The sequence below is a fragment of the Aedes aegypti genome, chromosome 3 (assembly GCF_002204515.2).
Source record: "Aedes aegypti strain LVP_AGWG chromosome 3, AaegL5.0 Primary Assembly, whole genome shotgun sequence".
Classification (NCBI taxonomy): Eukaryota; Metazoa; Arthropoda; class Insecta; order Diptera; family Culicidae; genus Aedes; species Aedes aegypti.
Window position 1 is genome coordinate 47,912,833 of NC_035109.1, and position 26,088 is coordinate 47,938,920.

Sequence of the window (26,088 nt, forward strand, 5' to 3'; positions counted from 1 at the left end):
AAGCTATTGCGCTACTGTTACTACACACATATGGACTTTACTACTAATATTTTACATCTACCGAACATCGGGAAATTCATAGAACCCTCACACTTCGTTGCTATTGTTTGTCCGCTCGTATTTTGCGACCTTCTGTCTATCTTCTGTTCTGTTGCAGTGGAAAAGGGTTTTCACTTCTAGAGTTTCCGCAAACTTTAAAAAGGAGCACCCATTTTTTTAACCACCATCTGTTTTGTTTGATTCTTAATTCTTGAGTAAGGAATTTTGCGACCATCGACAGTTTAAAACATCTATTTACACATTGGGGTCGAGACTCTTTCTGCATATTAGTTATAGGAAAAAAAAAACCTTTTCATACACAAAGAAACAAACAGAATGGGGAAAATGATTGCGTCGGTTTGCGTCGAATAATACTAACTGTACCCTAAATTCATATTACATACATACCCTACGAATGATTATAATAAATATAAGTAGACCAAACACACTCGCGCATCCTTCTTGACCATGATGCCTTGTCGTCCCGCCCACACAGATATTGAACACCTACCTTAGATCATTTCAGTCGTCATCCATTCCAGAGAGAGCGTAGACTCCCTCTCCATCTCTCGGTCGGGTGTGTTTGAATCACTATGATCACATTTACCTTATCCGATCGTCAACGCTTCCGCATCCGGTTGACAATAGAAAACATCACATTTTGAAGAGAATCAGATTGTCGGTCCCTCCCTCAACACCTCCCCCCCATTTAGGATCGGATCCGCGTGGACCGTCGTAGGATTCTGCTCTCGCTGCTGACTTCTTCAGTTGATGGCGCCTCTTGCACGGAAGGTTGTCGCGTCTTTGTCGTCTTAGTTTCTGCCTGTCGCTTAGGCTTTTTGATTTGCTTCATCGTCTTTGGGGTGGTTGGCGCTTGAATCGCTTTCGGCGATTCGTTCACCTTGGATGGAGCTTTTCTCTTGCGGGAAGGCGCCTCTCTTCTGCTATCGCTTCTACTGGACGAATTATTACTACTCGGCGGCGGTGGTGGCAATTCCGTGGCCACTGCCACGTGTTGAACGGCCATCGTGTGCCGCCTTAGCGAGTAGGTGCTGTTCTGTTTCCTAGCTACGATTTTGGGAGCTTCCCGGGGAAGCGAATCTACCACCAGTATCGTGGCTCCCCTTGTGCGATTGAGCTTCTTCTGCAGCTTTTGTGCGAATTCGAAATCTCGCCGTTCCTGTTCGATCAATGCTGCCCGTCGCTGTTGATCGCTGACGATGAGATCCTTCAGTCGACTGGGCTGTCGTGTCAAGGACCTTCGCGTGATCCTATCGTTGGAACTGGCACTCGAAGGCTCCACTTTCACCTTCGCTTTCGGTTGAGGGGAAAACTTCAGTTTTCGTTTACGACGTTCTGTGTCGGGGTTGACTACATTCGCCTTTTTGCTAGACTTCGCCTTCTTCGCCTTGACCGACGACGATGGAGCCTCTGCTTTCTGCTTCTTGCCAACAGACTCCGCCACTTTTCGCTTCTGGGCCTTCGCCGTTTTGGCATCGGTGGTGGTGGGCGGAGTGAACAGACTCACGTTTACTACGGAGAAGGCCGATCGACGGGGCGTTGTCGGGTCGATTGGCTTGAAGGGACTTTTGCTGGGACTAAAACATTCGACATTCGATGATGGAAGCGAACCGGTTTCCGGCCGCACGGAAGGAACTCGAACGATCGCCTTGGACGAAAAGCTGAAAATAAGGAGATGTTGTATTGAGCTTTTATCCAGTTTAAAACATTTTTATTAGTTAAGCGCATTTTTTAACTTGATGATCATTTGAAATGAAAAAAACGTACGCTGATTCTTAAAATGATGTTTATTTTATTTTTTAAATAGATAGAACCGTTTTTTAGATATACTTGATATAAGGTACCGTGGGGCAAGTGGGTAATGGAATTCGCATAGTTGAGATTCTTCAAATTCTAGAGACTTTAAATTGAAACAAATGAGGTCGTGTATATTTTTTAGCTTGACTCCCACCAAATATAAGCAGCATGCTGAAATTGATTTTTATAAAAAATTTCAAGAAAAAAATACAGAAAAAGTTTTTGAAAAATGTCTCCTTACTTCTCACTTGCCCCAAAAGTGGGGCAAGGGAAAAGTTTACCGTTTTGAATAATAAATTCAAAAATAAACAGTTACACTCCCGTGCATAAGTTTGGGTTCACCCCCTAAAAAACATGCAAAAGTGTTCTGTCCATATCTCTGTGATTACACGTCCAATTGAAACTCTCTAAGCCGCATTCGAAAGGCAAAGAGTTATTCTGACTTCGTATGTATTTTTCCAAAAACATTTTTTTAATTTTGTTTATTAAATTTTTACTTAAAGTTGTGACATTTTTCAAAAAACACACTGAAAAATCATATCTAATTTCCTCAGCATTAAGTGGACCAAAATTTTAAACCAAAGTGTCATTAGAATCATAATCTTACATTCTTTGAAGAGACCCCACGAAATTTTTGCGGAACAATCTGGAAAGTATTCAAAATCAATGAAACAGTCAGTCAAGTCATCGTGCAAAAGTTTGGGTTCACCCCTCAGAATGGTGTATCGTGCAAAAGTTTGGGTTCACCTGAACTTACTTAAATCTGTGAAATCTCAAACCAATCATGTACGCGCCATTATTTGCGCTCAAAAAAGCTTTAAACTATTAAAATCGGTTGAAAAATGGCAGAGATATTGACAAAAATGATGTGCGTGCGGCTCTGGTGAACCCAAACTTTTGCACGATTTGCATCATACTGAGGGGTGAACCCAAACTTTTGCACGATGACTTGACTGACCGTTTCATTGATTTTGAATACTTTCCAGATTTTTCCGCCAAAATTTCGTGAGGTCTCTTCAAAGAATATAAGATTACGATTCCAATGACCCTTTGATTTAAAATTTTGGTCGACCCAATGCTGAGGAAATTAGATATGATTTTTCAGTGTATTTTTTGAAAAATGTCACAATTTTAATTAAAAATTTAGTATACAAATTTCAAAACATGTATTTACATACGAAGTAAGAATAACTCTTTGCCTTTCGAATGCGGCTTAAAGAGTTTCAATTGGACGTGTAATCACAGAGATATGGACAGAACACTTTTGTATGTTTTTGAGGGGGTGAACCCAAACTTTTGCACGGGAGTGTATATCCACGATTTCTATAAGCTATAACATTTGTTAAGGCTTCCGAATGAACAATAACTTAAGTAATATGTAAACAAAGAAAATGTTATTCTTTTCTCTTGAACTTTCTTCTGTTCAGTTATGTTAGTTGAAATGATTCGACAACATTATAACTGCAACGTTTCCAATATTAGTTCTTACATTATGGGACAGCAATTGCATTTCTGCTCTGTAGAATTTCTACCGCTCGTTATTTGTTTTTGAGAAAGTCGGATATGACGTCGGATAACTCTTCGGGAGAAATCAAACGGAATCCTTCAATGACGTATTTAGAATCTTTTTTATGTGGATAGACCTATATCCCATTTTTATGTTTTGAACTAGCTTTACATAGACATTCCACGAGATTTCCGTGTGTTCTCTAATATTGCAACTTTTCAGTCAACGTCTTCCTTTTAATTGGCTGCCCGAAGTAGACATATTAATATTGTAATGTTTGGCAACATCTTTTAGAGAAGTTCCATGATTTCTAATAGCTTTAAACGCTTGAGTATAGTGTTTCTTGAATTATCAGCACGTTATGTTTTTCTATGATAATTGCGAACCATGTTTACTTATGGCGACTTGAAGAGAAAACACAAATTCAATCTCTAATGATAAACTTTTCACTTGCCCCACCTGATAAGAAAATTGACGGTGTTTAAGTTTAGTTATTTTTAGGTCTACGTCGAATTAATTCTAAAACTCTTTTTATTGCAGTTTGAAACTGTCACAGAGGACAACTAAGAAGTGGTACAGAAAATTATTTTCCGCAACTTTTTTCCACTGAAAATATTAAAATAAGATTGTACGCTGCCAACTTGTTACGTAGTAACAGTTAACAGGTTAACAATTTTTCGCTCTATTATGCAATAATGGCTGAAAAATCTCAGAAATATCTTACCTATCGTAATGTTCTCAATGGCCTCAAAGGTTTACGCATGAGTTCAAAACGTTATTTCACATGATCCTATAACATTTCCCCGAATACCATTACCCCGAAAACCATCACCCCGAAAGTCAATACCCCGAATGGTCAAGTACCCCGAAAACCATTACCCCGAATAGTCCGTTACCCCGAATACCATTTCCCCGAATGGACCATAACCCCGAATTTTCTTGGCACGAAAAATTGAAGATCCGACAGATGAATCCCATATACCTATTTCATAGAATTTTGATTTTCATTTTAATTCATGTTCTTCATGTTATCAAAGATTTATTATTCTTTTAATCAACAGCTATTCTTCATGAGCCAAGTGAGAACCCAAATTTTACTCACAGGCGTATACTTGATTTTGTGAGAATGATTGTGTTCACAGCAATAAATCATTTTTCGAACTGATGATAATGCTGACATGTTAACATTAGAGACCTTTCCCGCCCTCTTTCAAAAGCGATATATTATTAGGTAATGCATAATTATATTTTTATATTGCTGGAGGCAATGCGAGTTCAACATATTCTAAAATGTCATTAGACTATGGTTTGAAAAATGTCAGATGAAAATGTTAACTGATATTAAACTGACCACTATTTCAAAAGTACATCGCTAAAGAACAGCCAATGATAAAATAAGAAAATATCACTGTTGAAAACGTCAATAATTATGATGCCAACAATCACTTTGCTAGGGCAACCTCCGAAAGAATAGCCGATAACTAAAAGAAGGACAATCTCTTGTTGGAAATTGTAATACTGACAAGATGTAATACAGACAAGTAATGCAGGGGCTTATTTTCATTTATTTTTTGAAGTCACTGTCAACTTTCGCTCAAGACAATTTTGTCAGTCGATTTTTTTACCGCTATCGCTCAAACTTCAACTCAAACGGTACAACTCGAAATAACAGCCTATAACTCAATGAAGAGAAAATCATTGATTAAAATGTTTACACTGCCATTAAACAACCTCGAAAGAACAGCCGATGATTGAAAGAATAAAAAATCACTAATAGGAATAGTAGTAGTTACTTACCTTACCAGTCAGGCTAAGGCCTGGGTGGCCTCTGCTGTACGTAGGAGACGTCTCCATTCGACTCGGTCCATGGCTGCCCGTCGCCAGCCACGCATTCTGCGAAGGGTCCGCAGATCGTCCTCAACTTGATCGACCCATCTTGCTCGCTGCGCACCACGTCGCCTTGTGCCGGTCGGATTGTTTTCGAGAACCATTTTCACCGGGTTGGTATCCGACATTCTGGTGACATGCCCGGCCCACCGCAGCCTCCCAATTTTTGCGAGGTGGACAATGGTTGGTTCTCCCAGCAGCTGGTGCAATTCATGGTTCATCCGCCTTCTCCACGTTCCGTCTTCCATCTGCACTCCGCCGTAGATGGTCCGCAACACCTTCCATTCGAAAACACCAAGGGCGCGTTGATCCTCTGCACGTAGGGTCCATGTTTCGTGCCCATAGAGGAGTACCGGTCTAATCAGCGTCTTGTAGATGGTCAACTTCGTGCGATGGCGAACTTTGCTCGATCGGAGCGTTCTACGGAGTCCAAAGTAGGCACGATTTCCAGCAACGATGCGTCTCTGGATTTCTCTGCTGGTGTCGTTGTCGGCGGTCACCAGTGAGCCCAAGTACACGAATTCTTCGACAACCTCGATTTCATCACCGTCAATATGAACTCGAGGTGGGGGGCGTACCGTGTCTTCTCTTGAGCCCCTCGCTATCATGTACTTCGTCTTTGACACATTGATGTTCAGCCCGATTCGCCTAGCTTCAGCCCTTAGTCGGATGTACGTGTCCGCCATCGTCTCAAAGTTGCGTGCAACAATATCAATGTCGTCGGCGAAACCAAGTAACTGAACGGACTTTTTGAAAATCGTGCCACTCGTGTCTATCCCCGCTCTTCTTATCACACCCTCTAAAGCAATGTTGAACAGTAAACACGAAAGGCCATCACCTTGCCGTAACCCTCTGCGAGGTTCGAAGGGACTCGAGAGTGTCCCTGATACTCGGACTACGCACATCACTCGCTCCATCGTTGCCTTGATCAATCTTATCAGTTTGTCCGGGAAACCGTATTCGTGCATAATCTGCCATAGCTGTTCTCGATCGATTGTATCATAGGCCGCTTTAAAATCGATGAATAAATGATGTGTGGGTACATTGTATTCGCGGCATTTATGCAACACCTGGCGGATGGCGAATATCTGGTCCGTTGTTGCTCGTTCGCCCATAAATCCTGCCTGATATTGTCCAACGAATTCTCTAGCAATTGGTGATAGACGGCGGCATAGAATTTGGGAGAGTACCTTGTAGGCGGCGCTCAAAATTGTGATCGCACGATAATTGGCGCAATCCAACTTGTCGCCCTTTTTGTAGATGGGACACACGACACCTTCCATCCACTCCTCCGACAATACTTCCTCCTCCCAAATCTTGGAAATAACCCAGTGCAGCGCTCTTGCCAGTGCTTCACCACCGTATTTTAGCAACTCGCTCGGAAGTTGGTCCACTCCAGCGGCTTTGTTGTTTTTCAACCGTCTAATCTCCGTTTCTACCTCTTGGAGATCTGGAGGCGGAAGTCTTTCGTCGTCCGCGCGTGCTCTCAAAGTTATTTCCGTACCACCTCCGCTACTGGCCACATCACCATTAAGGTGCTCGTCGTAGTGCTGCCACCACCTTTCGATCACCTCACGTTCGTTCGTGAGAAGATTTCCGTCACAGTCTCTGCACATGTCGGCTTGTTGCACAAAGCCTTTGCGCGAACGGTTAAGCTTCTCGTAGAACTTCCGTGTGTCTTTAGCGCGGAACAGCTCTTCCATCGCTTCGCGATCTCGTTCTTCTTGATGGCGCTTTTTTCTTCGGAAGATCGAGTTTTGTCTGTTCCGCGCCTGTTTATACCGTGCCTCGTTCGCTCTCGTGCGGTGTTGCAGCATTCTCGCCCATGCTGCATTCTTCTCATTCTTCAACTGCTCGCATTCGCCGTCGTACCAGTCGTTTCTCTGATTCGGGGCCGCTGAACCTAGTGCTGCTGTTGCGGTGCTACCTATGGCGGATCTTATGTGCCTCCAGCCATCTTCAAGAGTGGCGGCGCCAAGCTGCTCTTCCGTTGGTAGGGCCACTTCCAACTGCTGCGCGTATTCTTGGGCTACTTTTGAGTCCCGTAACCGCTCGATGTTAAGCTGCGGCGTTTGGCTTCGACGCGAGTTGTTCACCGTCGAAAGTTTTGAGCGCATACATACAGCAACTAGATAGTGATCCAAATCTATATTCGCACTGCGGTATGTGCGAACATTGGTAATGTCAGAGAAGAATTTTCCGTCGATTAGAACGTGGTCGATTTGGTTCTCGGTTAGGTTATCGGGTGATCTCCAGGTGGTCTTATGGATATCTTTGCGGGGGAAGAAGGAGCTTCGGACTACCATACCACGAGAGGCTGCAAAGTTGACGCATCGTCGGCCGTTGTCGTTAGATACGGCATGCAGACTGTTCCGCCCGATCACCGCCCTGTACATCTCCTCTCGTCCTACCTGTGCGTTCATGTCGCCAACAACGAGTTTCACGTCACGCGGAGAGCATCCGTCATAAATCTGCTCCAGCTGCGCGTAAAACGTCTCCTTCTCGTCGTCGGGTCTCCCTTCGTGTGGGCAGTGTACGTTGATGATGCTGTAGTTGAAGAAACGGCCTTTTATCCTCATCTTGCACATCCTTGCGTTGATCGGTTGCCACCCGATAACGCGTTGTCGCATCTTACCCAACACTATGAAGCCAGTTCCTAGCTCATTTGTGGTGCCACAGCTTTGGTAGAAGGTAGCCGCTCGATGCCCGCTTTTCCACACCTTCTGTCCAGTCCAACAAAGTTCCTGCAGCGCTACGATATCGAAGTTACGGGGATGTAGTTCGTCATAGATTATCCTGTCGCAACATGCGAAACCAAGTGACTTGCAGTTCCATGTTCCAAGTTTCCAATCGTAATCCTTATTTCGTCGCGTGGGTCTTTGCCGATTGTTCCGGGTCGTATTATCTCCTATGTTATTCGCAATAAGGTTTTTTACGGGTGGCTTATTGGGCCTACGCCAACACTCCTGTCTCGCCGGAGCGCCATCGTGCCAGCTCTGTTTAGCGTCCCAACTAACACTGGGACGATCGCGCTGATGGGGCTACTACCTTGGATTTAGCTGTGCGCGATTCAGCATTTCTTACTCAGCCGCTGGATACCAGAACAGACGCTGTTTGAGCCGCACCTTCTGGTGAACAGACGCTCGAGACGTACCTCCTCAATCTAGCTGATGTCAGAAGGACAACAGTGCCCAGGCTGCACTACCAGCTAAGTACGCAATCCTTAGCTGGCGGGCTTTGTCATCGTTTGACCCGTGGAAGCGTGAGGTAGGATCTTGTGAGGACCAGAGCTGTGTTGAACGCTCCTTCCTAGTTGTCGACTCACCGTTTTGCAGCCCTGTAGTAGTAGTTACTAAGCCGAAAACTTTCAGGCTCAAATTCGCGAGCTTCCTTGAAGAATTTCTGGAAGTGCATCACTGATTTTCGGGGAAGTGTCGTATTAGGGCTGGTTTTCGGGGTAATTTACCATTCGGGGTAATGGTTTTCGGGGTAATGTGTCATTCGGGGTAACGTTGCATTCGGGGTAATGGTTTTCGGGGTACTGGTTTTCGGGGAGATGGTTTTCGGGGTAATTATATTCGGGGAAGTGCTATAGGACCATTTCACATATTCAGTGAAATATATCAATTGTTTTCACTTACCCCATTTACCCACTTGCCCCGCGGTACCTTACGTAAAATCTATCATCGCGGAGTACGAACATATTTTGTTCAAAAGGTCATTTTACTATTGATTATTTATTTAGTTTTACATCAATTAGCTTGATAAATTGCCCGTAGAGTTCTACCGATCTTATGAGCGTTTTGTACATGGTGCATTTGATGCGGGGTGAATCTATAGTCTATCTTGACGGCAGTTTTTTCTGGAGCCCATAGTAGGCACGACTTTCACTGATGATCCAGCCGTCAGCAAGGATCCGAGGTAGACGAACTCGTTCATTACCTCGAAGGTATTCCCGTCTATCGTGACACTGCTTCCTAGGCGGGCCCTGTCGCGCTCAGTTCCGCCTAAGTAGCAGCATGTACTTTGTTTTCGACGCATTCACCATTAGCCCTCTTGTTGCTTCGCGTTACAGGCGGGTGAAATTTTAAATATTCCAATAATATCCATGTCGTCCGCGAAGCAAACAAATTGCCCGGATCTCGTGAAAATCGTGACTCGACTCTCAAAAGTCTGGCTCTTCGCATGACACTTCCAAGCGCAATATTGAACAACAGGCACGAAAGTCCATCGCCCTGTCGTAGTCCCCGCCGAGACTCGAACGAACTGGAGTGTTCGCCCGAGATCTTCACGCAGTTTTTCACACCGTCCATCGTTGCTCTAATCAATCTTGTGAGCTTCCCGGGAAAGCTGTTCTCATCCATCATCTTCCATAGCTCTAATACTGTCGTATGCTGCCTTGGAATCGATGAACAGATGGTGCGCAGGGATCTGCATTTCTGGCGGATTTGTCGGGCGGAAAAGTGGGTTTATTCTACGACTGTCGTGAGGTGACAATTGTCGGTCTCGTATAGCGAGGTGACTATTCTCGACTCGAGTGAAGTGATTCGCCGTGTAAATCAAATGGAGAGACACTTCATTCGAGACCGACAATTGTCACCTCACGCCAGTCGTAGAATAAACCCAAAGATCTGGTCCGTTGTCGAGCGGCCGTCGATGAAACCTACTTGATAACTTTCCACCAACTCGTTTGCTATAGGTGATAGACGGACGACGGAAGAGAATCTGGGATATCACTTTGTAGGCGGCGTTCAGGATAGTGATTGGACGATGATTTTCACAGTCCAGTTTGTCGCCCTTTTTGTATATAGGGTATATAACGCCTTGCTTACACCCGTCCGGTAGCTGTTCCGTTTTTCAGATTTTGACTATAAGCCGATGCAGACAAGCGACAAACCTGTCCGGGACCATCTTGATGAGTTCGGATCCGATACCATCCTTGACAGCGGCCTTTTTGTTCTTAGCTGTCGAATGGCATCCCTAACTTCCCCCATCGTGTCCGCTGTGCTGGCGTAGCTATCGCCTTCGCTGACCTTCTGTGCCCGTGTTCTCTGCGCCATTCAGGTGTTCATCGTAGTGCTACGTCCACCTTTCAATCACCTCGCGTCCGTCCGTCAAGATGCTCCCATCCTTATCCCGGCACATTTCAGCTCTCCGTTCCACATATCCGATAATGCTTTCGGCAGCGTCGTTAATGGCTGCTTTGACTGTCCTCCAGCAGTCTTTACGAGGGGCCCTACTGAGCTCGCCCTTATCCAGCAACGTTGCCTCAGGATGCTGCGTATACGCTTTGGCGTTTCACCATCACCAGGTAGTGGTCGGAGTAAATGTTAGCGCCACGATAGGTTCTGACGCCGGTATTTGTCGGAGAAGTGCCGTCCATCGATCAAAACGTGGTCGATTTGCGTTTCTGTCTGCTGAGGTGATCTCCAGGTGTACCGATACGAGAGGCTGTACTGGAAATAGGTGCTACGAATGGCCATATTCTTAGAGGCGGTAAAATCTATCAGTCGTAGGCCGTTATCGTTTGTCAGCCGGTCTGAACTCCTCCTCCTGAGCAACCTGAGCGTTCAAATCTCCTATGTTGGTCTTGGCGTCGTGGCTTGGGCTGCGGTCATACTAGCTGCACGTAAAAAGCTAAGGACCATCATTAGTGCTTCCGGAGTGTGGGCTATGCACATTGATTATGCTGAAATTAAAAAATCGGCCTTTGATTCTTAAAATGGACATTCGTTCATTGATCGGCCACCATCCGATCACGAGCCTTTGCATGTCACCCATCACTATAAAAGGTGTTCCCAGCTCACGTGTGTTGCCGCAGCTCTAGTAGATGGTATGATTGCCTCTAGACGTTCGCACCATTGCTCCTGTCCAGCACACCTCATGCAGCGCTACGATGCCGAAACCGCAGGTCTTCAGTACATTGGAGAGTATGCGAGTACTTTCGATGAATTAGAGAGAATTGCAGTTCCACGTATCAAATTTCCAATCGCTAGTCCATTTCCGTCGCTGTGGTACTTGCCGATTGTTCCGGTCCGTATTCTCTCGTTGACGTTCCTGTGCTGATGTGTTTCTACGGTTGGCTAGCAGGGCATGACGCCAACCCCCTAGATTTCCGGAGGACCTTTCCCCCTAAATGTCCCAGAACCATTGTGCGCAGTTTAGCTCGGAGTCCTTCTCTGGCACTCGGACGATGATCAGCCGCCTCTAACATGGGGAAAAGACGTTGTTGTGAGCCGCTCCTAACATGGAGTACAGGCTAAGGACCACACAAAGGGGTATATTTTATTCCTGCAGGTACGCGAAGTCCTCTAAATAATAATCAACTTGCTTAAGCGGCATCCACAAATTACGTAACGCTCTAGAGGGAGGTGGGGAGTAGATTCAAGTGTTACGACTCATACAAAAATTTGATTTTTTTCATACAACAAGCGAGCCCCCCTCTCAAACATATCAAATTTTAACGTTACGTAATAAATGTACGCTACCTTATCAAGCTGGTAAATAATTTACAACTGTATGACACTTTTTCTTTTTAATTTTGCAGCGTTCTGTGGGGCAATAAGAGCGCAAGTCAGTCCAAAGCCGGGGATAGGTTATGGCCGTAATAGTCTATGCGGACCGTATGAACACCATCGGAAAGGATAGGAAAGGTTGGGGTAGGGTATAGGGAATTGGAGAAGACAAGACACACTAATTATTATTTTAAAAGACCTGGCGCAAAATGGATTTATGTCACACGATCCAGACTTCTTAAAATGGCTCTCCTCAAAACATTCGAATCTCATTTTGGAATCAGCGTACAGTTTTACATCAGAAATGAAGGTTAATGTTGAAGAACATTAACTATGTTTCGTTTTGAAAAGTTGCAGTGCTTTAAATACTCACCAACTCTTGGGTGTCGTGGCGAAGATGGGCTTGAAGTGGTTCAACTCGGACCGCAAACTATCCCCATCGTCATCGTCCTCGTCGTCCACGGCTTGACTAGAGTTTCGTCGGTGCAGTTTGGTGGGTTTTACGCACAGCTCGTTCTGATTCAGCTCGGCCATCGTGAACACCTTTTTCGTAACTGCGCCCACGTTGCTGCCATGTTTGCTGACCTCGTTCGAGCTTTGAGCCTTCGTTGAGGTCGGCTGCTGTTTGACTAAACTATACCGACTGGAGGCGGATGAAATGCACGAGGACGACGCTCCCGAGGCAGACGACGTCGACGAAATGGATATGACACTGAAAAAAAAGCTTCGTGAGAGAATATACTTTTTCCAATTCAATGAAGATCATTACCTTCCGTTGGACTGCGACTTGGATGTTTCCGGACGACTAGTAGAATTAACATTGTTGCTACTGCTGGTGACCACACTGGTCTGGTTTTGAACCCCTGGCGGTTGGTTGTCAGCTTTCTCTCCATGCCCGGAACCGGAAGGGCCGGCTTCTTCGTCATCTTCGACTATCTCGTGAGCTTTGGCCTCTTGATTGGCGGGTTGCGGTGGATTCCTGTTCTTAGCGGGCGGTTCCGGAGTGCTAGTCGTGGACGAAATCGACAGGTGGTCACTGCTGTCCACCAGATCGATAATGCCTTCCTGCTTGTAGAGATTGATGATGTACTTTTCGGAAGCGGCCAGTTCCTTTTTCTTCTCCTCGATGAGTTCCTTGCGATATCGCTGCAATTCAGTCTCGTACTCCTTGCGAATCTCACCCGGCTCGCTGAGGTGGATGACGCTTTCGGTTTCTGCAAAGAAATAAAAGGAGTGTGAACATCAATAGGTAGCAAATAAATTATTTAAATATTTTTTAAACACAGTACTGGGGCCCAGCTAGCCGTAACGGTAAACACGACCAATGAATTTGATATGTACGCAAAACCATGAATTTGGTCGCACGTTCGAATTCCGCCAGTTGAAGATTTTTTTGAAACTTTCTCGACTTTCAGGATGCTTTTAGGCAGTGAATGGCGCACCATGAAAAGCCAGAAGGAGAGGAATGCAACACGTAAGTAGAGGAAGAGAAAGAAAAAGGAATCGAAGAAGCAAGAAAAGCGACGGTCATCTCGTGAGAGGTTCAAGGACGATGCCCTTGCCATTGAGGCAAGCGACAAGACACCTACGCGACGATTCTAAGGAGAGTGAGGGAGGATCCAGACCTGAAGGAGCTGGGTGAGAATGTGGTGACAATCAGGCGCATCCAGAAAGGAGATATAATCTTTAAACTTAAAAAATATCCGTCGTTCAAGAGTTTAGCAGCCAAAAAACTCGTCGAGGCTGGTAAGGTTAAGCTGGGATGGTCAATCTGCCCGCTGAAACTGATCCCTCGGGAGACAAATTCGGTGGAGAAATGCTTCAGATGCATAGATTTCGACCTCCGGGCAATTAAGTCCAAAGGCCCGGACAGGTCCGAATACTGCAGGAAATGTGGTGAGAAAGGTCACGTGGGCAGGGGACATCCAGGTGCATGCTGTGTAAAGCGGAGGATGCCCAAAATTTCAGGAGGCGAAGACAGGTCAGTAATGATGATGAAGAGAACGCAGGTGAACCTCAATCATTGTGACGCCAATCAGCAATTGTTGTGACAGTCGACAACGGAAACAAAGTGCGACGTTGAGATCATTGCAGAACCGTATAGGACACCGCCCGATAACGGTACTTGGGTAGCAGACAGAGCAGAGATGACGGCAATCCAAGTAATGAGCCGATTCCCCATTCAAGAAGTAGTCGAACGCTCAAGCGAGGGTTTCGCGATCGTCAAAATTCAGGGAATCTTCGTGTGTAGCTGTTACGTCTCCTGAGGTGGACATTCTAGCAGTACACTGATGTTGGATGTGCTAACCGCCAAGCTGATCGGTCTTACGCCGGTAACCATCGGAGGAAACTTCGATGCTTTTGCCGTGGAGTGGTGTAGCAGTCCAACCAACGCTAGAGGGTATAGTTTGCTAGAAGCTTCAGCGAAGCTCGACGTAAAAGCTGTGCAACGACGGTCTCGCTAGCACATTTCGCAAATACGGTAGAAAATCCATCATCGACGTGACGTTTTGCAGCCCGTCGCTGATCAACAATATGAGCTGGAGAGTTAGCGAAGAATACAACCATAGTGACCCTCAAGCGATCCACTACTGCGTTGGCCAGAGAAGTTGTGCGGTATGGTAGAGGAGGAATGTGGAACGTAGATGTACGACAAGGATCTTTTCGTCGAAGCACTCTGAGCAGTAAGCGAGGCTCTAAACGTGGATGCAGGAAAGCTGACAGAAGCGTTGGCGAGAGCGTGTGACGCAACTATGCCGGGAAAATTTGAGCCAAGGAATCAGCGGCCCCCTGTATACTGGTGGAACGACAGACTCAGCACCATGCCTGCTTAACAGCCAGAAGACGCGTGCAGAGAGCTAAAATGTTTTAATTTCCGGAACCAGACCGGATTAGGGGTGAAACCTTCACACACTATCACGGACACTATAAACCGAAACTTGGAGGATTATCCTCAACTTTAACAGGGAGAACTTGGGGGTTTTCTCACTTGGGAAGCACAACTGGTTTGTTAGAGGTGTAAAACTGAAGAGAGCCTCTTTGGGCTTGTTTAGTGTAAATATAGTTCGACAGCAGTGCTGCCAGTTTCTGCTGAATAGTTTATTGGTGCTGAATACACTCATAAATGTTTTTACACAAAGTATATAATTTCGATATACATCAAGAGCTAGATCGGAAGCCAACATGAAAGAGCGTAAGGTGACATATCGGATGGCTAGAGCCGCGTTCAAACGGGAAATAGCGACGAGTAAATCGAACTGCTACAAGAGTTGAGCCGGGAAGCTGATGCAAATCCCTGGAGCAACGCCTATCGAGTAGTGATGGCGAAGATCAAGGACCCAGTAACACCAGCTGAAATGTGTCCCGACAAACTGAAACTAATAGTGGACGGCCATTTTCCTACGCATGCTTCCACCGCATGGCCGCCCACACCGTAAGCTGAAGAAAATGTCGGTATCCAAGTTTTTAATTGGCGGGCTCGGTGCGGCTAGTAACATCAGACATTTAAGCACATCGTGTCTTGAGGTGTGGGTTCGATTCCCGCTTCAGCCGTTGAAACATTTCGTCAGGGATGTTTCTCGGCTGTGCCACTGGAGCATGCTTGTCCGTTGTCCAGTGTTGAGTTACAGTCTGTACAGCTAAATGGCTGAAGACGGTGTCCGTGTCTTTTTTTTTCTAACGCCAAGCTGATAATGGATGCGGAAGGGTTGAAGCTGAATAAAGCTCCAGGTCCGTAACGTAAAGCTTTGGGCAGCAATTTTGGCGTTCCCAGATATATTTAGGACAGCGTTGTAGAAGTGTCTAGCGGAAGGCTGCTTCCCAGACAGATGGAAGGTGCAGAAGCTGGTGTCGCTGCCAAAACCAAGAAAACCGCCAGGAGATCCTGCTCCATATAGATCAATATGCCTGCTGGAAAGTCTTGGTAAACTTCTGGAGAATGTCATCCTCGGCAGGCTGACTATCTACACGAAAGGCGAGAACGGATTGTAAAAATGGCAGTTCGGATACCGGAAAAAGACATCGACGGTGGATGCTATTCAGACGGACATGCGTCCAAGAAGAAAATTCGCGGAGAAAGCGTCCAAGCAGAAGAGGAGAGGCAATCGACACTGCTCATTGGTAGCGATAGATGTTATAATGCGGGTCACCGAATATCTGTGTAAAATCCTGCAAAGCTACTTTCAGAACCGGGTACGACACAAATCAAGGACGAATGGTAATGGCAGGAGTTCCACAGGGATCCATACTTGGTCCAACACCGTGGAATATGATATACGATGGAGTGCCAACCTTGACACTGCCGAATGGAGACGAGATCGTCGGATTCGCAGATGACGTCGTTCTTGCGATAACTAGCGGAATCGCCAGACATCATTGAATCGTGAATGATTGGGGTCAAGCTGCAGTTGGCTCATCACAAAACGGAGGTGGTGCTGGTCAACAACTATAAGGCGGTTCAGCAATTCGAGATCAACGTCGGAGGACATGCAATCTCATCGAAGCGCTCTCTTAAGCACCTTGGAGTAATGTTCGACGACAGGCTAAACTTTAACGGCTTCGTAGACTATGCCTGCGAAAAGGCAGCAAAAGCATCTAACACTGTAGATAGGATCATACCCAACATAGGAGGACCAAGAAGTAGTACGAAGCGTCTTCTGGCGACCGTATTGTCCATATTGAGATACAATGTCCTGCCGTGGGCTGGAGCGTTGACAACCAAACGCAATCGAAAGGAGCTGGTAGGTACGTTCCGGGGCATGGCTATATGGGTGGCGAGTGCTTACCGCACTATATCGTCGGAGGCAGTGTGCGTTATTGCCGGAATGATCCCCATCTGCATCACTCTGGCTGAGGACACCAAGGCTACCAAGGAGTACCATCGGTGTCGGTGTGGATGACCAGAAAACATGGAGAAGTTAACCTTCCTGACCCAGTTCTTGTCAGGCCATAGATGCTTCCGGAAATATCTGCATAGATTCGGACACGCAGAGTCAACACATTGTCCGGCCTGTCCAAATATCGAGGAGAGACCGAAGCATGTTATATTTGACTGCCCTTGATTCAGGGATAAACGAGGTGATGCCAGAAACCGCAAGCGTCCTTACTCCGGACAACATCGTGCAAAACATGTGGCAGCATGAAAGCACTTGGAATGCGGTGAACAGAGGGATAACGCAGATTATGTCGTTGCTGCAAACGAGATGGCGTAAAGACCAGAGAGCTCCGAGCCGCGATCGGAGTAGTCTAGACCCTCCGTCGGGGACTAGACCGAGTAGAAGGGGGCGTAGCGTAGAATCGGTAATAAGTCGTCGGGGCGCCTGCTAACCGGAAGTCATCCTCAAACCGGAATCGCAGAACCGACCCTGGCACATGGCTGACCAACGTCAAGTCGGAGTAGGTTGAATCCACTGCCGGAGTCTAGGTGAGTAAATCGCAGGACGACCTCGGCATCTGCCCGGAGAGCATCGGTTCCGGAGATCTTCCGCCGCCGGGTAAATCTTCGTCGAAGTAGGATAGATAGCCGGGGACTATTCTATGTAGTAACTAACAGCTTGAGTCGTTGGAGCACCAGTGAAATGGAAGTCACTGTTATTGTACCCTACTATAAATAAAAAACCTGACTTAATCCACCGATGGTGCGACTGAACCCTTCTTACATTTCCGTACAGGTTTGAGATAATTATTATTCATCATTCATTTGGAACCTTGTACCAGTATAACTAAACTTTAGTATGTTGTGACTATGTTCTATCTGCCCTAATAGTTTAATGGTTTGCGAGAAAGTCCTAGAAACTGCACGTCAAAAGGCGGATATCAAAATTTATTACTTTTAATAGGGAAAAGTGGGGCAGTTTGGCCACCTTAAGGAAATGTCTATAAAAGTGCTGAAAATATTATGAATTTTTCGAATTTTTGCATGATTTCCAACAATTTTTAGACGAATGCCCTAGATCCGCATGATTTTGTTTGTCTTATAAAGTTCACGGATAAATGATTGATTTTTCAAAATTTGTCATTTTTCGAGTCGATTTTTTTCTGATGGGGTGATATGAGCACCCTATTTTTGATTGCAAAATAATCTCATATAATCTAAAAATTCAATCATGTTGTTACTACACATGAAGATTATTAGTATTTATAAACACTGCGAGCAAGAAGATATATTTTTTTTAAGAACATTCTAAAAGTAAAACATCATCATTCTGAAATGACGAAATTAAAAAGAGCCATTCGGGGCAACATGGGCATTTTTTTTTGAACATCATTTATTTGTTTTTCCTGTGAGTTTTGAACACTGACTTATAACATACCTATTGCTTCATTTCCTCATCAGCTTTGGGTTTGCATGTTATTTCAGATGAAATTTCAAGAATTTATGCAGTTTTCCAGGGGTGCTCATTCCACCCCATTGACCAAACCGCCCCGACTACCTCTACGCTTTTTATCACAGTTTAAGAGGGTCTATAAACCCATGTTGCCATCCTGCAAAATAATACCGAAAAATGAAAAATTGATGTTCTCAAATGATTTTGCTAGAGATTTTTTTAAGCTTTATGTGCAAGTTTAAATTAAAAAAGGGAAATTTTAGAGATTTTTGAAAAAATCGATTTTTATCTCTGTAATTTATAATTCGATTGCAATATGATTGTGAATGATGTCAGAGCTTTCAATCGATGAAAAAAGAGCTTAAATCGGATTAAAAATAGCTGAGAAATTGATCAAAATGTAAAAGTTTAATATTTTAGAAAAAAAAAATTCCAGTACTTTACAAAATTCTTCCATTGAGTTACAGAGACTGTAACTAGTAATCCGATTTCAATGAAAATTTGAAGGGTTATGAATGAATGTTAGAACTTCCATTAGTCGATAAAAGGACTTGAATCGGTTCAAAAATAGGCTAGGAGAAGTGGATGAACAAGGATGAATCTGTCATTCAAATACTTGTCAAATTTCATACAAAATCTACTTTTTCTCAGCGATAAGTTCATCCCTCATTCATGCTAGGTGAACCACTTCCCCTAGCCTATGGCTGAGAAATTGATCAAAATGCAGACAGCTGAAAGTATTAGATCTAAATATCATCTAGTACTTCACGATAATGTTTGAATCACAACTCTGTAACGAAATGTCCGATCGCAATGAAATTCAATAGCGTTCTATGGGAATGTTGTAGCTTTCATTTAGAGCTAAAAGTGTTCAAATCGGTTGACAAATGGCTGAAATAATTGAGTGACATTTTTTTAACACACACATATACACACACACATATATACACAGGTGCTCAGTTCGTCGAGCTCTATCGATTGGTATATGAGAATTGGCCCCCCGGGCCTCGGATCCAAAGTCAGTTTTTCAAGCGATCTTCATACCCTTCTTATGGTTGTAAGAAGGGTAAAAACATACATGCGAACAGCAGAGTGTTTAATCACCTGCACATTGACTGTATCGTATTCAAGTAACGCGTAAGTTCTACAAAAAAAACTCAATATATCCCGCAAAGGCTTTGTACCGCCAGCCGCAATGTGTCGGGTTAAAGATGCAGATATCTCGACGGACGAACATGAGGTGATTGAAAGGTGGAAACAGCACTACAATGTACATCTGAATGGCAAAAAGGCGGAATACCAAGGCAGCAGAAGAAATATTTTCATCGGTACGGCCGATGAGGACTAGCAAGTATCACTATTCTTAAGGCCGCACGGGACGTCATCATAATCACCCTATCCATTTGAAGAAGCAAATCCCAAGAACCACTCCATATATCGCTGCGAAAAAATGTAACACTACGATTGTATATATGTAGTGCACAACCCAATACATTTTCAGCTTCATCGGTTCACTAAAACTCGAGATTTGCTTCCACAAAGTTTTGATGATAATTGTTATAGTGAGACAAAAGATAGGGAAACAACACGGTCTCCTGTGTCAAATTAACGCTTTCTATAAAATGCTTATGTTAGCAAGCAGGAATTGATTCTCGGTCGGTCCAAAATCTTTTTGTAATGGAAATTTCCTTGACTTCCCTGGGTTTAAAGTGTCATAGTACCCGCTACACGATATACTAATGCGAAAATGACAACATTGGCGTGGAATATCATGAGAGACTGTGAGGATCAATAATAAATTTACCACATCTCACAATAAATTACGTTAACGATTCAAATACCTACAAGATAAAAATCTGTTGGTGACGAAGATACATCAGTGCTATCATCATAGGCTTTATAGTGATTTCATCCTTCAAAGTTGATAATTCAAATTTAATCCATTGATACATTCTGATGAGCCAATAGACTTATTCTCAAATTTCTTTGGAGCAACTTAAAGAATGCTAAATGCTATTCTTTATTAGATATTTGGCAGATTTGATTTATTATTAGAAAAGTTTTTATTTTGCGGAAAATCGTTTTTGCATGATTATTTTCTTCGTCTTATCTATATATTTTTTATATTTGATACACATCCTTGACATTTCCCATCCCAAATAGTTCTTTTTTTCTCATCGCTACATCCCTCGTAATAGAGCTAGGTATATTCTTAATCAATGAATCGTAAAAAACCAACCCCATCCAAATCCAAAACAAAAGTATACTTACGCGGCACAAAGCAACCTCCAACGCTTCCATTCCCGTTGCACCGGCCCGTTCCGTCCTCGTCCAGATAGTCCCGAAACTGGCTCTGGATCGCATTCCACAGCTGCTCGTGAACGAGCTTATTCACCCGGGAAGCGTTCCGATACCACGTCCCGAACCGCTTCCGACAGCACGGACAGTTCAGGTTGTTCTTCTCGATGGTCCCACTCAGGCAGTTCCGGCAGAACCGATGCTGACACGGCAGGAACACCGGTTCGACGAGGACCGACTGGCAAACCGTGCACAGGATGTCATCCAGTTGTAGATTTTCGAAGTTCAGCTGTGAGGAACCGTGGCCGGTGGTGCCGTTCCTAGTGGCTGTCGATGACCCCGCCGATCCACCGGCTCCCAGATGGGGATTCGAACTGGCCGAGGGGTAGTTGAGTAGCTTTGAGGACATTTCCAGAACTTGACTTCTCACAGTGCGAAATTTCAATCCTTGTCCGTTCTTTGTACACCCCGCGCACCCCCTTCCTGCCCCTCACCGAACGTTACACACTAGGGTGAACCAAAAATAAAAAAATAACAATAAATTTGCTAGCAAGTTAACTTGCACAATGCTCAACCCTTAAGGCTTGAATGATTAGTACTGTTTTTATTTATTAGAGTGGCTTTCAGACCTTGAAAAACCTCTGATAGGTAATTGTATCAAAAGCAAAAGCTTCATACATGAAAACTCATTCGAAAAATGTATGGAGGTTATAGCATCGATTTGATGCAAAAAATTACGACTTTCGGTGTCCCGTAACCCGGGGGCAATTTGATCACTATTTTACATCTTTTTTTTTATATTATCCCAATGATTTGACATTTTGTCAAATTAATATTGACAAATTTAGAACTTCATTGATCTCTATAAGTTTACGTTCTTGGTAGCGAATTTAGTTAAGTTTTAGTATGAATTTAGTTCATTTAGGGCCGATTTCTTTACCTTCGCTTAAGCCGTAAACCACGTTTACCCATACGATTAAACCAGGTTTAAGACCTAAGCGGTGGTGAAGAAACCGCTTATTAGTGATTTTTTACAAACTTCCTAAGGAGTCTCTCATTGAGTTGAGTTTTGGAATTAAAAAATTCAATCTGCTTGTTTAAGTATAAACAAAGAAATTACCTCAGACATTGCATAAGGATTCCTTCTCCAAAGGAATTTCATATATTTTTTTGTCCATGAAGATCTTAAGGCCTCGATGAATTTATCCAATCATTTTAACAAAGTCTGATCGTTTTTTCCAGACGTTCACCAAGACTCCCGTTTAGTTCATCCAGAAATTTCTCTAGCACCTTCAGGAACTATCTCTCTGATTCAAACTCCGGACACTCTAGATGGTCTTTTATTAGCAATTTCCTAGCTTAGACGTCTCTCTAAATGGCCCTTAGCCCATGGCACTCGAAGTAACATCTGATGAAACTTTATTAAAGTAAGGATGAATCGAAGCCAAGCCTTAAATTTTCAAGAGCACAACTCTGGAGAATCAAACATCTCGTTTAAGCTGAAAACTTGGTCGATGGGTTTTCAGCTCAAACGGATGGTTGATCCTTAGGATTTTTCCTCATCAAAAATTTGATGTTTGGCTTCGATGCATTTTCACCTGGGCCTGGGAGGAAGTCTTCAAAGATTTCAAAGATAAATTGCTAAGAAAATTTAAAAAAAAAATCATTCAAGTCATGGCAAGCATCTTGCATGAATTCTTTCAAAATAATTGGACAAAATTCCTGAAGCAATTCGCGTAAGAATGATCGGGGGAATTACTGAATTGATTACTGTAGTATTAGGAGGTGTGAAAACTAAAATGAGCTTATTACGAATAAGAAGCCATTGTAATTTTACTTGGGAAAACACCTAAGAATTTGTTTGGAAGAACTGCAAGAATAGTTCTTGGATGCAATACATAAATAATCCCACGTCGAATTTCTTGAGGAATTCCAGGAACAAGACTAAACATGTTTCTTTGAATAAACCCTGGTGGATTTTTTTGGAGCAATTCCTGGGAATATATGTGGATGATCTACATCTATAAAAATGCCTGGAAAAATAATTGGAGAAATTAACGTTGGGATTCTTGTAGATCTACCGGGAAAACTTCCTAAAAGCGAACATAAAAAACTGTGGAATAGTTCTTTGTGGATTTTCTTGGAAGAACTTCTGTAGGAGTCTTTGGAAGATGTCCTATAGCAATAACTGGAGAAATCTGTGGAAAAATTGGTCGAAAAATATCTGGAGAAAACCCTGAGTCTCTTTCCTCGTTAAAATTATAGGAAGTAGAAGCGTTAGTGTGTTCAATGATTTCCTGTAGCAAATTCCTCTTAGCACCCTTTGAAACGCCACTGGATAAATTCAAGGAGACTTGGTGGTGGAGCCACAAGAAGAATTTCTGCATGGATCTCTGGAGGAGTCCCTGAAAGTATTCCAGAATGCATCCCTGTAGAAATATCTAGAGTAATTCCGGAAGATTTTTCTCTAGGAATCTAAGATGAAATAGAAATTGTAGCAAGAGTAATTACAAGCAGGAAAACAGAGACTTCAGAGGTCTTCCGTTAGTAATAGAGGCTTGCATTAAACAAAGCTCGCATAATTTGTGATCTCGCCCTAAAAGCCATTAGTAACCGAGTGTGTAGCTTGTTGTTACCGAGCAAATGAATGGATTTACACGTTATTCAACAATGCTAGGATGAAGAGAAGATAGTCCTTTATCTCCCAGTGTTGATAGTTTCCATCCTGGTCCATTTATTTGCTTAGAAACAAGGAGCTACACACTCGGTTACCAATGGCTTTTAGGGCGAGATCACAGGTTATGCGAAAAATAGACCAAGTCCACAAAAAGAAACCTGCAACCAACCCTGCAATCGGCAAAGAAAGCTCACAGTTAATAACTGTGGAAAAGCTCAAGCGAACACAGGCTCTCCCAGAAGCATTTGGGACGTAATGCCAGAAAGAAGAAGGGACGTTTTTTATGAAATGTAAAATTTTATAACGTTAACATGAATATTAAAAATTGAAAACTATGGCGAAATTGACAAAACAATGAAAACAGAATAAAACAATTCCCTATCTACTTAACTTGGGTCTCCTGAATCTTAAAATGATGACAAAATTCTTACGATTCGAATACTTGATCCTTGATTTGATCATTTTATTACAAAATCAAACTTTGTTTATGAACGGAATGCTTGTAATGCTGTATGGTTCCGAAAATGAGCTCAATAGGTCACACATAAGGTGAAGCATCTCGGAATCCAAAGATTGCCGTCACTATGGCCGACTTGTGACCCTACTCGCGTTTTCAAAGGCACCACACTGGAGAAATAGTAGGCAAATGTTCTTGATCTTTTATTTCAAGCTTTCTGCTAGTGCACAAAGCCTAAATAAAAAGTGTGCTTTTGTTGGAAGCTTCTTTCGCGAGTTTAGTGCTATCTTAGAAGTTAGGTTCCAAACTATTTTATCTTAAGCTTACACAACATTTCCTACATTCAAAAGTTGCATGTAGGTTTAGAACCAGTGGGTTGTGTAGTACTGACTTTTCCAACAGTATTGCTTACATTTTCATAAACTGTGCATAAATCTTTTCAAAACTAACCTTACGTAATAAATGGACCGCCCCAAAGTCATTGTTCCAAATATTATAAACAAAATTTGGTGCAAAATCATGTCAAAGAAATTAATTTCACATTCTTAGCACCATTTTTGAAACTGAAAAAAGGCTAAATTTGGTTTAAGCTCAGTCTCAATAATTTGATGTACAATATAACGTTTTGGGTACAATGAAACGTATTTGATTCATGCTTACGTCACTATGTCTCTCCATACAACGAAGCAGCGGTGGTTAGGTTTCGAATGTAGAATGTCTGTCTTAAATTGTTTTTTTTTTTTTTTAATCCGGAAGTTTGTAATTTCAGGCTTAAAGCCTTATTCGCTGATGTCAAGTAATTTCTTGGCCTATCTTGATGCATTGAAAATTACTGCAAGGAATCGATCAAGGAAGCACTTTTTTCTGATCGCAGTACGCAGTTGAAAAGAGATGTCAGTTCAAACGGGAGTCGCTGTAGAAAATTTCTGCAAGGAATCGGTGAGAAATTTCTTTAGCGATTCCTGTTCAGCAGCAAATCAGGCTTAAAGCCTGATGAAATCTCGTGTATTTTTCACAAGGACCTATCTAATATTGAGAGGCTCTCTTTTTTTACTTTCTCTTCAATCAATAACTGAGCCACATTAACCTCATCTGTTGCGTTTTTTTTGTATGAAACGAACACTGTCTTTCGATCTATGATGAAAAACTTCCCAAAAGCTACAGTATTGTGCTGTAATAATCGAAAAAGAGCGAGAGGAGAGAATTTCATTGTTACATAGGTCCTTTTACGCAAGAAATCTCGAAAACTTATTCAAACAGACTCAAGTCAAAAAAGTATACAGACTTACTTTATCGATTCTACGTGTTTCGCAGACGAAATTCTACACGTTTCTCTCTAAACCAACTCGTTTTTGCACTTTTAGAACGTTTAATTTCCGAATTTACAAAACGACGAACGTAAGATTTCCAACTTTAGCAACCTAACCAATACTTTCGCCACTCTGCTATATTGAGAAATGACTAAACCACGAATCAAAACAAAACACTACTTGAGTCGATTTACACTGGTACAAAAACGTCGCAAGTAACTGAATAAAACGGCTTATCATTTTGTCATAAAATTTGTGTGGAAAATAATAGGAACTCCCTCATTTTTGAGCGCGAGCTCATTATATGTAAAAGTTAAGCAACGTACACGGCGAAAAAATGTTTAAAAGGTGATACATTTTAAAACAGTTTTAGAAGACAGGTTGTGATACTTCTGAATTAATTTTCTCAAAACCGTATGGAAGTTACTTACGTTGATTTGAAAAAGCACTCGAGAAATACTAAAAAGTGCAGTATACTTATCAGAACTTACATCAGCTTAGTAAAATCAAAGCGTTTTTTGTAATCAAAATTGCAATAATTCTGAGTTTTTTTTTTATCAAAAGGCCTTAACTCGTTTTTTTTTCTGTTTTCGGTTTAGAAAAAGGCCTCATTTTTGATAAAGATCACGACTTTCTAGAAAGAAGATGGGGCTTTTAAGAAAAATGTTAGTTTTGCAACTTTTAATAATATTTTTATATGATTATCATATGTTTCACTGAGAATAGGCTATAACCTACGAAAATAAGTAGAAAACCGATTTGTTTACATTTCCGAAAAGGCTTTTTCAATTGTTACTCTTAATATTTTGATTGAGTTTTCCTGTTTGAAGCTTTTCTAACACCATTATCTATCATTCACAGTAACTTTTTCAAGCTTTTATTTTTTGTGACACCCTATTACACACCGATGGGCTGCTGGCTGCTGTTTCTGCTGCCGAATCGAACAAAAAGGGAAACACCGGCAGGAAGAAATTTTTCTCAAGGACTTTACACACAGTTCACACAACACTTTTGACCGAAGGAATATCACATTTTGACGAACGAAATCGATTTGTTTCACCCGACTACCGGAACACTGGACATTGACCGGACCGAATGAACGCAAAACACACCGGAAACGGCACCGAAGCACTCCACTTTGATCCGATTTCAATTCGCACTGCACAACCGAAAAATGGCAGCTTTCTGTACGCGAGATGGACAAAGTTTAGTTTTTTTTTTGATTTACTCTCGAGTTTACTCCATTCAAGACTA

At 42.9% G+C, this 26,088-nt stretch overlaps 1 protein-coding gene across 1 annotated transcript; it reads right to left on the reverse strand.

Moving 5' to 3' along the window:
• Positions 1-275: 275 nt before the first annotated feature.
• LOC5570073 (serine/arginine repetitive matrix protein 2) lies at positions 276-26,088 on the reverse strand. Its single transcript, XM_001653009.2, has 5 exons — positions 25,740-26,088; positions 20,364-20,897; positions 12,536-12,980; positions 12,140-12,478; positions 276-1,721 (listed from the first exon to the last, which is right to left on the reverse strand). The coding sequence occupies exons 2-5, from the start codon at positions 20,797-20,799 to the stop codon at positions 749-751; spliced, it is 2,193 nt and encodes a 730-aa protein (XP_001653059.1). The 5' UTR covers positions 20,800-20,897; positions 25,740-26,088; the 3' UTR covers positions 276-748.